Below are 11,756 nucleotides of genomic sequence, written 5' to 3' on the forward strand. Positions count from 1 at the left end.
GCGCGTGGGCCTGCACCGTGTCCCCTTCTCTTCACGCCCTCTCCACCCCCCAATCCCGCCACCACTACCGCTTTCTCGGCCTCCTGCTTAGGCCCTGCCCCATTCCACTTTTTCTCAGTTTGCTCTCCTGGCCACAGTAGCTACCTTGAAAGCCCCTGTGCAACTTCAAGAGGGCCCCTGTTTGAAATACAGCAAGTCCTGACTGGTACCATCTGATCATGTGAACGTGATGTCTTCCAAGTCATGCCCCTAAGGGGTGTCCTGGGCACCTCGTCCACAGGCCTTGCACACAGCAGGGCTCACAGCATGCCTCTGCTGCTTAAGCGTCTCCATTCGAGCCAACATGTGCCCAGGAGATTCCAGAGTGGACAAAACAGAGTACATAAAATGTTCACGCAAATAATCAGGAACGTGATGGGGCTGTCGAGTGACCGAATCTGTGCCTGGCAGGGGCCTCATTCACTGCTACCCTGAGTGGAGTACGGTGCCTGGCACATGGCAAACCTTCCCCATAGGTATTCAAATGAAGGAACGAATGAGCTAATGGGCACATCTTTCGATCTCCTCCAACAGATTACAACAGCAGCGAACTGAAAACAGCCTGCAGGAAGCATGAGCTTTATGTGAGCTTCCAAGACCTGGGATGGCAGGTGAGCTCTCTGGACGAGAGGAACAAAGGTCCTTTCTCAGCAGTTTCTTCTCATCTGAACAGCAGCAGCTGTTACCAAAAACCTAGAGCTTCAGGGCTGAGATGATTCCCTCCGTGGAAGCACTGAGGAGCCCTCAGGCTCCTGGGGTGGGACAGAGAAAGGCCCGGCCCCCTGGTGTGCATCAAGCACCCACAGCCACCTTTGCTGGGGCTCCCCATCTCTGTGATCCCCTCAAAACCAGTAGCCACATTTCCCAATACTCTCACCTTATTCTTTCAAAGACCACAGGACATATTTATTTGGGCATTCAAACAAATTTTAATTGTTTTAAGACAGGGTTGACTTTTCAATGGCTATAAATTGGCTCACCCAGATTATCCAGAAGAACACAGATGTTTTGCTCCATACCCGAGAGCTACCACCAGTTTGTAAGAAAAGCAGCAAATTTAGGTGATGAGTGACAGAGGATAGTCTCCGTATGCAGGTGGCATTACTTCAATGGGAGGACTGTAGGTTCCTGGCCAGGCTCCTCAGGTCCAAGTACGCAGAGCCGGCCCAGGCCCATTTCCAGGCCTAACAGGCCGGTAGCAGCTACGGCCGTGTGGGCCTGTTGAGGGAGCGAGGTTTCTGCAGTCAGACCGACCAGGTTCATCTCCCTATTTTGCCATTTGAATGTGAACTTGGACAAATCCCTCGGTCTGTGTCATCTGCCTCCTTGCCTGTCCAAAGTGAGTGATGCCTTCTCACGGTGTTACTGAGAGCACAGATGCCGTGAGAAGCGTACATTCATCGTTTGTTGCTTCCTTTTGCTTTAAATGAAGGACTGGATCATCGCACCCAAGGGCTATGCTGCCAATTACTGTGATGGAGAATGCTCCTTCCCACTCAATGCACACATGAACGCAACCAACCACGCGATCGTGCAGACCCTGGTGAGCTCCGGGACTTTTCACCTTTGAAGCAGGATCACAAGCTGAGACCAAGGGTCATTTCTAATGGTACCTTTTTCTCCTTCTGTTTTGGAACAGGTTCACCTTATGAATCCTGAGTATGTCCCCAAACCATGCTGTGCGCCAACCAAACTAAATGCCATTTCAGTTCTTTACTTTGATGACAACTCTAATGTCATCTTGAAAAAATACAGGAATATGGTTGTAAGAGCTTGTGGATGCCACTAACCTGAAACCAGTTGCTGGGGACACAGATTCTGCCTTGGATTCCTACATCACATCTGCCTTAAAAAACATACAGAAACACAGCTGAGTGGGACGATAAGACTTTGAAACCATCTCATGCTGGTGCCTTACTGCCCACGGGAGATTTTAAAGGACGTTGTTAAGAATTTGCTCACTTCATAAACAACGTGAGTAGTTGCGGGTCTATAGGAAGCTGAGTTTGAATGTCTGTAGTGTAAGGTCTGGTAACTGCAGAAATGTAACCTTAAGCCCCGTCCCCCCCCCAAAAAAACTCCATCAAAATTAGTTTTAATTATAGATCGAGCTATTTGGGGTGTTAGTGAGTAAACAGGGAAATTCTCAAAGGAGTAAAAGTATTTTTGGCTAAGTTATCAGCCGGTTCAGTACTGTCCCCATCAAAGGCAGATTATTCAGATAACAGAAACTGGGGTGAGGGGGAGGATGTCTCTATTCACAGATTTCATTCCCAGGAAGGCCAATTTCGTATGGGATCCACATCCCAGGCTGTAACCAGGCCTCTATGGAGGTGCCTTTTGTCTCAATTGTTGCTGTTGTTTGTGCTGGAGTTTTGTTGGTGTGAAAATAAATATCCTATTCAGTCAAACCATATCATTTCCACACCTTGACCCTCCATTTGCTGTATTCTCTGCTAGTACCAAAGGTAGACCGTCGCACCTTGAGGTGAGGCTGCCAGGGTTGAGCATTTGTAGGCGCCCTCCTTTTAACCACGTACATGTGACAGCAGTTCTGCACCCTCTTCTTTATGGGAGTAGCTCTTTGGCAAGCACATTAACCGCAGGAGGGTAGATTCTAACATCTATTTCAGTAAGACGCTCTATGCTTGGCTGTACGGCATCCCCCGTCACAGGGGTAGGACCAACGAAGGAAGGAAGGTGAGGAAGGGGCGCCCAGCCTTTAAGGTGGGTTTGGGGGAGATGAGTGTGCTGTTTATGAAACGAAATCCCAGTTTTCTCTTATAGAAAGTTAAGACTCAGATTAAATTTTAGACTATTTTTAAAATGTCTTTTTCACAATCAATTATGTACTGGGAAACCAATTTCATACTAAACTGATTAAATAATACATTTATAATCTATAACTGTTTGCACTTACAGCTTTTTTTGTAAATATAAACTATAATTTATTGTCTATTTTATATCTGTTTTGCTGTAACATTTAAGGAAAGACCAGACTTTTTAAAAAAGAGTTTATTTAGAAAGTATCATAGTGTAAACAAATTGTACCACTCTGACTTTCTCTGAATACAAGACTCATGATGCAAAGCTGAAGCAACACTCCTGACGGTTGTGCTTCTCTAGGAAGTTGGATTTTTTTTTTTAACAGAACATCTGTGAATCACATGTAATTAATAAAGATTTCCTTTAAGGCAGAGGTTGGTCGAGCTGCTGCTCTGTTATCTTCTGCCTCCGACAGTCTAAGTGGTCTTGTTTCTAAGATTCCTGCCATTCGTTGCTGGGGGCCAAGTGTCAATCAGCATCCCCCCGGCATGGGGAGTGAAGGGTGTTGGACACAGAGTGGGTACCATGAGAACTAACTCCGTGCTAGAGCGGACACACACATACCCTGAAGGAGTTCAGTCCTACCACTGCCTATTGCCAAGGGTGACAGTAAAAGTGTTTAATCACGAGGGTGGCCAGAGTTAGAGGACGCCACACCAATGGCTGACACGGCCGTGCATACCAGGGCCGGAGCGGTCCTGCTGGCATGTCTTTGGTCTTGACATCAAATGTATCCCACTCTTCACACATTAGAAGGTCGACCTCCTTGAAGGGTGGAACAGACAAGCTATAACCTCTACAAGGACTACTTTGGATCGGGGCTGCAGGGTCTCGCTGGTGTCTGGATACCCAGGCCTAGGGAAGCCCATCTGGTCCTGTCCCCCCAGGTGGCAAATACAACCAGAATCTTTCTATGAGTTAATGGAATAGTCAGGAGCCTCGTGGACCCTTCTGTGCCTACACTTTCTATGGAAGACATCAAATTTTAAAGTTCACATGGACTCTGGCTTCGTGTTAACACGACGCACTAACGAAATCTTTCACCGGGTGAGAAACAAACGGAAATATCCCTTGAACAGTAACTGATGTGACAAGTATTAACACACACGTAAAATTATGGCATCAGCATTGTCTTACTCAGGCACGTGTCAGAAGTACCGCTGCTTGCGTTATGGCTAACCTCTCCCGATGAGAGAAGTGTTAACAAAAACAGAGAATCCAGTAGTGGATGTGAGGGTATCTTCCAGATGTGGGTTTTTGTTTTTAAATCTGCTCCAAGCTACGGACCTACCACATTATTAAGTCAGTTGTGACCTTCAGATCAGAGAAACGTCAACACTGCCACAAAGCCACCTTTCCAGAACTCATGGGCAGTTAAAAAAAACTATACTTTAAATGATGCTTTCCCCCAAATCACTCAGGAGCCAAAAATAGTCCAGCAATTTGATTTTCCTCAACTCTATTTTAGTCTCAAAGAAAACCATTTAAATTTCATCCAGAGAAGGTTCAAGGGGATGTATTGCCACTGAAAACGTTTAGTTTACACAGTGACCGTGAGTTACACATTTACTTAGAGAAACTTAGTAAAGAATCTGTAGGGTGTGTTGGTTTAAGAAACACACACAAAGAAGATACCACAAGTTTAGTACGTTCAGCTTTCTGAATAGCCATCATCTGAAACTCGGCGACGTCTATGTGATTCGACTCCCGCACGCTGGGTGAGTGCGGCCAGGCCGCAGAGGCGACTTCAAGTGGGTTTCTATAGCTCGTCCTTGGCCTGGCCCAGGACAAAGCGGTGTAATGATTCAAGGTCTCTCCCTCCACTGTGCTCACTGACTTTTTTCCCTCCACGGAAAAGCAACAACGTGGGATAGCCTCGTACCTTTAAAAAAAAAAAAAAAGTATAAAAACCAGTAGTTAGGATCACACACAAAGTGCTTTTTAAATAAAACCAGATAAGCTTTTACAGTTGTGGCTGGGAAATTCTGTGGCTAGTTTTTCAAGGTGTACAGATCATGGAAAAAGGACCAGCTCATTTAGAAAGCAAAGCCATAGGGCTGGGTATTCACTTTTTAATCCAAAATGACATTAGAGATTAGTGTCAAAGGAATGATGTAAAGGATGGCCCAGGGATCTGGTGAAAATACAGATTGGATTCAGTGGGCCTGGGAGTCTGCATTTCTGACACACTCCCTGGGGACGCCCTGCTGGTCTACAGACCCGCGGTGAGAACAAGACCCACAAGGATACACATTCTTCAGCTGCAGCCACCTCCCTTCTCCTTTATGAACGTGAAGGCACAAAAACCAAGTGGCATCTGTTAAATGGTAAGTAAACTATGTCTGGGATTGCATCTATTCTCAATCTAAGGTCATAAACCTCAGAGGCTCCAAAAATGTTTTAAGAATATAACACACACAAAAAAACATAAAATCACAAGTCTTCTAGGCCATTAGATTGAGCTCACAGCCTAGAATGAAGGCAACAGTTAACCCGAGCACAGGAGTGGCCTGCGGCATGGCCCTTTCCGATGGAAGTTTGTGTTTGACTGTTTGTTTTATTCAGCCACTATATGTATTTTAGAATGCTGGCTTAGGTCTGAAAAAGAGCCATGCAGGTGTTGATGACAAGGGTGATGAGCCAGTGGCTGGTCAGTCAATGAGAGTGGCCACGTAGGCGGCTCCATAGTCTTGGCGCTTGGAGTCTCAGTATGCTCAGCAAGGCCTAGACACCCCCAGTGAAATGTGGACACTACTAATGAAAGCAGGCAAAGAAGCAGAATGCCTTTCCTCAGAGTATCTCTTTTGCTTCTCAAAACAGAACAACTCAAAAGAACAAAGAAGACACTTTGTTGAGAGGATGAGGGCAGAGTGAGCTATCTTGGTTGAGTCCCCAAGACCAAATCACAGCTCCACTTGGGATCTGCTCCCAATACTCTGCAGTGCTCATAATTGTTCTCATCCAGGTATACCCACCGAGTACTTGCTGCAAGTATTCCGTTCAGCCGTGCAGTCTACTTCAGCGATCTTGACCTCTGCCAAACCGGGGAAGTCCTTTTTAGCAAGTTCCTCCCAGGTAGGAGCCAAATTCTTGCAATGACCACACCTAGGAACAGAACAACAGCCGCTTTGTTGAATTCTTGGGTCGAGATCATTCACCTTCACTTTACTGTCAAGACAAGCCCTGTTTTGTCTGTATGAGACAGTCAACAATTGCCTAGAAATTAATATAACATCAAATTCTCCATTGGGTGCCCACTAACTCTTCCTCTTCCTCCCATCCCAAACAAGGAATTCAGAATCAACCCAAGGTAGACTTTTGGGTAACCTGATCGAAGCAAGCCAGTCTGAAAACAAGTTTAGATTTTGAGACCATTTCTGCAATATGGTGCTTCGAGCTGATTTATGGACACACCGTGCACAGGAGTGGACGGGAAACAGGACAGACTCCACGCAGTGTCTAAAGAATCAGTTGAATGCCAAAAACATTTTAGATTTGATTGCTTATGGTCTCAAAATTTCAAAACAACTTCAAGCTTCCTTGATGCTTCAGCAGTTCGGTGTGAACGTTGAGGCCACAACTAAGTTTGGCTCAAACCCTCCCTCCCAGCCCCGACTTCAGTTCCTTTTCTGTTCCCCCTGCCCCCGCTACATGAAAAGTTCCCCTTCAGGGAAAGGGGATCCTCTTTCCTCACACTGAATCTATGTCACTTTAAGTTGTTAAAAAAGCATTACTTACTAACATTTCTGTTTCCCAAGAATAAAAACTGCACAGCTCATTCGAGTCGTGTGCTCATTCACCTTTTACCCCTGCTGTTACGGTTTTCCGTGGGAGTGCGACAAACTAAAGAGCAAAAGTGACATGTTTATCATGTTTAGGTAGAGAATCTAACACTCTCCTAAACACTCTGCCTTTCCAAATGGATTATTTGTGAAGACAAAGCATTATTCCTATTTTATAGTTGAGGAAACCAAGGTTCAAAGGAATTAAAGACACCGAGGTTATGGTAGTTCACGGTAAGTCCTGGAACCTGTCATCTTCCCACCCCACCACGCCGCTTTGGTCTCAGACTATTTGCAACCCATTTAGGCTCTGGTCTCCAAGACCACAGGGCACAAAGGTTTGGGTAATTGGATGACACACTGAATGGCTCTAACAGAAAGCTGAGCTCTACTGGATCTCTCTATAACATCATTTAAAAAAAATTGAGGAAAGTCACACCATGATGTTCATTGTTTCTGTATTAATAGCTGAAAAAGCAATCTATTTGGAAAAATACGCAGATGCCATAAAACTTAAGTTTTGTAAGGCCATCATAATTTGCCTCCATTTTTATGTTTTCTCCAAAGTAGACTACACTTTAAAATAGCCTCGTTCTCTATAAATGATTGTGGAGGCCACTGAACTCTTAACATATTTGAATATAGCAGCAGGATAATACTTTCTCATTTCCTACAGCACGACCCATGTGTAAATGTAGTATTAACATGTGCCCAACAGCGTCTGGAGGGTTAGCAAATGAGTTGAAAAACATGACGTGACTTAGTACACTGGGACAAAGTAGTTTCTAATTAAACAGCCACTTACCACGGAGCATAAAACTTGACAAAGGTTATTCCTTCTGCAATAGTGTCATCAAAGTTACTTTCAGTGAGCGCCAACACAGTGCCCTTCAGGGGAAGAAAAAGCCACAGTTGAAATACATCCCTTAAAAGCAGGCCAAGCTTTGGGATAGCAGAGATATGAATCAGTAATTCTTATTTTTATTTAAGAAACAGGGTCTCTCTCTGTTGCCCAAGCTAGAGTATAGTGGCCCAATCACAGCTCACTGCAACCTTGAACTCCTGAGCTCAAGCACTCCTCCTGCCTCATCCTCCCAAGTAGCTAGGACCACAGGTGCTACCACCATGCTTAACCAGTTTTTTTAAAATTTTTTTGCAGAGATAGGATCTTGCTATATTGCCCAGGCTGGTATCACACTCCTGGCCTCAAGCAATCCTCGAATCTCAGCCTCCCAGAGTGCTGGGATTACAGGTGTGAGCCACTACACCCAGCCAGTAAGGTTTTTTAAATGTTGTTATGCATGCTCCAAAGTCACATAAAAATATCTGTATGACTTGCATTTCACAAGCTACACACAAGGGCAGGCTGGCAGCAGCCTCTGAAAGGCAGAGAGGTCCCACGGCCTGCGCCTGGGAGATGCTGTGGAAAGGTGGCAGGACCCTGCACAGGTGGGCGCTATCTCACAGGAGATGAGGCAGACTGAAAACTCCAGAAGAAACTCCCAGGCCACTGTGCTACCCCCGCAGTGTCAGGTGCAGCCACCATCCTCCAGGGCTCTGCGGTGCGGACCAGTCACCGTGGGTGCCCCAGGCTTGAGTCTGCACTTCCCCAGCTCAGAACCCCCAAGACACCCACTGCTCAGTCTGCCTGGCGTCTGGTCCTAAGCTGCTCTGCCCACGGGCCGCACCGCCCTCCTACCACACAGGTCTGTGGCACCTGATCCTCTCTCTGTAACAGCAGAAGCATTCTAGTTACACAAGCACAGGCAGTGACATGGGTTTTACATGGAACACAGTTTCTTCCACTTTTATGTTCCAAGTCAACGTGAAAAACGCTGATAGAAGCTCTGGCTGTTGAATTTAAGGGAAAAGTGCCACGTGGCAGTCTGCTTTAAAACGATTCTCTCTGGATGGTCCTTTACAAAATTCAACCTATGTGTTTCTCCAAAAATGGATCTGTGATGCTCTCCTGAGAGCAGGAACAGGGATGATTTATCACGTGGCTACGCGTACCAGGGCTGCTCCACTCTCGGCTGGCATTGAGTAACGTATGTCAGCGACTGGGGCGAATCACAGCCCAGCGGGCCACTGCGGAACACTACACACTACCACCTTTCTTTATGTCCAGAACATGGCGCCCCACTCACTGAGAGACCCACTTACTGGTGGAAAACTTACATAAATAGAAACAGTTCTGTGACGAAAACATCCATAGTATATAATTATACTCAATTTGGGATGACCTTTATAACCACCATGACACACACGCTCCTCTAACATATGTGGTCGTAACAGCTACAAAATCATCTGTTTACTTCTGAAACCGAAGCTTCCACTAATACCCAGGCTGTCCCTGACCTAGAGTCCAACTAAGGCCTGGGCAGGGGGTGGGGAGGCCCCTGACTGCCCCTGTGCCAGGAGGAAGGGACGGTGGCGCCACCCCTTTTTCCAATTCCAAACAGCTGGAGCTTTGGGGGAATGGCCCCAGCGAATCCTGTTCTCTAATTAAACGTTGAGGGTTCAAAGTTCCCAGGGAGCACGGGCACACTGCCCGCTCCGTGCCCGCAGCGTTCCAGGTAAGAGCCCGGCACGCTCCGAGGCATACTATGGGAAGTGAAGTAGCGTGACTATCCTGCTTTGGAAATCTGTTGACAGACAGGCCTGTGGTCATTAGCTGGGAAATCCGGGCACTGCCTTCCTGGGAAAACACATCATCACTACCCTTGAATCGTCTCCATGGTGTCGGCTTCTATCTAAAGGAGATGACACAAACCCACTCATCAACCATCCCTCCAGCCGAGCTCTGCACTCACGTATGTAACTGTCCACTGGACTCTGCCTAAATATCCAACGGACCCGAAAATCAGCACCTTGAAAACCAAGCTCACTGCCTTCCTCCCGATCTGGTCCTGCCCTTGTGCTCGGCACCGTCCTCCGCCAGGAACGCCAGAGATCCGAGACTCCCCCAGGCCTCCCCACGCCCCTCCCAGCCTCAGAACTGCACCCAGTAGACTGGACTCTTCACGGGGGCTTTCTCCTTCTCTCCGCCCCTCGGTCACAGCCTTAGCTCGGGGCCCCCGTCTTTCATGGCCTAATACGACAGTTTCCCACCTCCTTCATGCACACTGCCGCCAGCCGCCGTTCTACAGCTCCCATCTGCTCAGGCCCCTCCAGGCACTCCCTATCGACCTGGAACCAAGTTCACAATCCTCGGCTGGCCGCTCGCGTCCTGTATACTCCAGCACCCCCTCTCTGGCCCTCAGGGACCCCGCACCACACCCCCGATCTTCCCACTGCTCTTCCCAGCCCCGGCCCCAGCCCTGCCCACAACAGGGGCTGGGTCGTGCAGCCGCGGCCGTGCTTCCCTCCGCTGGCAGCCCTGCCCATCCAGCAAACACCGATTCATCTCTCAGCTCTTCGGCGACACTTCTTGCCCAACTGCCCCCGTCAATCTCCAGCGACCATGGCACATACTTTTGTCACAGCCCCTGTGACACATGCTTGTGCATATCCTCACCGTCTGCTCCAGACCCAGTGAGCTTCACAAGCAGGAAACAGGTCTTATTTATTTTTGTTTCCTGGTAGCCTAGTTCAGTGCCTGCCACACAACAAGGGCTTGATCAATGCAGCATGGATGAACCTAAAGCCTTACGCTATCTGAACGAATGAAGATAACCCCTCTGTACCTCAGAGACGCCTAACCAAGTTAACGTCCCCCAGTGACTGGCCTCTCAGTCCCAGCGCAGATGCCCTCTCTGCTCCCCATCCTGCCACAGGCGGAAGTAAGATGACTGGAGCAAGTTACAGAAATGAACAGCAGCCAGGACTTCACAGCCAACACCACCCAAGTACCGTCAGCCTCCAAGATGACTGAATCGAAAAGGAAGAACTCTCTAAGATCTCTGACACCAAATACTGTCTCAGGATTTGTATCTATTTCAGGTTTTTAAATGGGAAGCTTCTATGTTTACCCCATCAAAGCATGTAGAAGAAGATATGTTTCGTGTTGAAAAGGCGACCGTGGTAGCCAAACCATCAGAGTGACTCTGTGCTGTCTCCCAGCTGTCACTCTGTCTGCGGTGCTGGAGGGGAACGCCCTCTGCGGGCACTTCCCGACCGCCGCAGGCACCCACCTTGTCCGCCTCGGGCTCGGCGGGCGGCACCGGGGCCTCTGAGGGTGCAGCAGTCTCCGGAGCCCCCGTCTCCGCTCTCTGCAGCTGCGACTCCACGTACTCTCTCAGTGACTCCAAGTCCCGCTTTCCTTTATACTGATCGACCTGTCCGAGACACACACCGTACAGAAATGCTGCGGAGTGAGTGACACAGGTGCTCTGAATCACTTATCCCCGCTCCGACCCCACTCCTGACCCACTTGCCCAGGTCAGACGCCACCAGCTGTGCTAGCTGCAGTGTGTGTGCCGGGCTACGCCTCCGTGCTCACACTCGGACGGGAAAGTAGAGACCACAAGCCGGGTGTCTTGGCTTTGGTGAGAGAACTTTACAGGTCCCTCTTCCCTTTAGCGGGGGTTGGGGAGTTCAGGTCATGAAAGTCTCGGCCGAAGGCCTGCCAGCGAGCCGGGAGCCCACCAGGGACTGCGAGCAGCTGACCATCAGCCAGGGACGGAAGGAGGGAGGGAGGCAGAACCTCACCGCCGGCAAGCGCCAACCTGGAAGGCTTGTGTTCCTGACCAGAGCACGGTCACCCTGTGACTGCAGATCTGGGTTATCCCAGCAATCCCCCGAGCCACTGAAACGTTTCAAAGCAGTGTAACAAGTGACAGTTTTTCTCAACTGCCCAAATCTTACTGATGAAGAGAAACACATTTGTTCCACTACACGTACTCCCCAAAACCAGGGCCCAAATAATCGATACTGACAATTCACTGTACCCACTAAATCTGCGTTCCCCAATCTCCAGGCCTCCGCCTGGCCCTGGTCTGTGGCCTGTTAGGAAAAGAGCCACGTGTCACTGCCTGAGTTCTGTACCACCCTCCCGCCACCACCCCGCCCCTGCGGTCTGTGGGAACATTGTCTTCCATGAAACTGGTCCCTCCCTGGTGCCAAAAAGGCTGGGGACCGCTGCACTAAACCACTCAACAGCCCAGCCCT

General features: G+C 48.5%; 2 protein-coding genes across 2 annotated transcripts in view; one reads left to right on the top strand and one right to left on the bottom strand.

The window, feature by feature from the left end:
* BMP6 (bone morphogenetic protein 6) overlaps positions 1 to 3,236 on the top strand; it is a 179,966-nt gene extending 176,730 nt beyond the window's left edge. Inside the window, exons 5-7 of the mRNA XM_012639629.1 lie at positions 574 to 650; positions 1,472 to 1,582; positions 1,679 to 3,236. Coding sequence (XP_012495083.1) covers positions 574 to 650; positions 1,472 to 1,582; positions 1,679 to 1,828 — 338 coding nt within the window. The 3' untranslated portion in view covers positions 1,829 to 3,236. The remainder of the gene's footprint in view (positions 1 to 573; positions 651 to 1,471; positions 1,583 to 1,678) is intronic.
* The window catches only part of TXNDC5 (thioredoxin domain containing 5 (endoplasmic reticulum)), a 28,904-nt gene continuing 20,193 nt past the window's right edge, over positions 3,046 to 11,756 (bottom strand). The window contains exons 7-10 of the mRNA XM_012639630.1: positions 10,781 to 10,924; positions 7,453 to 7,535; positions 5,841 to 5,970; positions 3,046 to 4,747 (exon numbers count right to left, since the gene is read on the bottom strand). Of these exons, the coding sequence (XP_012495084.1) occupies positions 4,625 to 4,747; positions 5,841 to 5,970; positions 7,453 to 7,535; positions 10,781 to 10,924 (480 nt within the window). The 3' untranslated portion in view covers positions 3,046 to 4,624. The remainder of the gene's footprint in view (positions 4,748 to 5,840; positions 5,971 to 7,452; positions 7,536 to 10,780; positions 10,925 to 11,756) is intronic.

Source organism: Propithecus coquereli, unplaced genomic scaffold (genome assembly GCF_000956105.1).
Source record: "Propithecus coquereli isolate 6110/MARCELLA unplaced genomic scaffold, Pcoq_1.0 Scaffold141, whole genome shotgun sequence".
Taxonomy (NCBI): domain Eukaryota; kingdom Metazoa; phylum Chordata; class Mammalia; order Primates; family Indriidae; genus Propithecus; species Propithecus coquereli.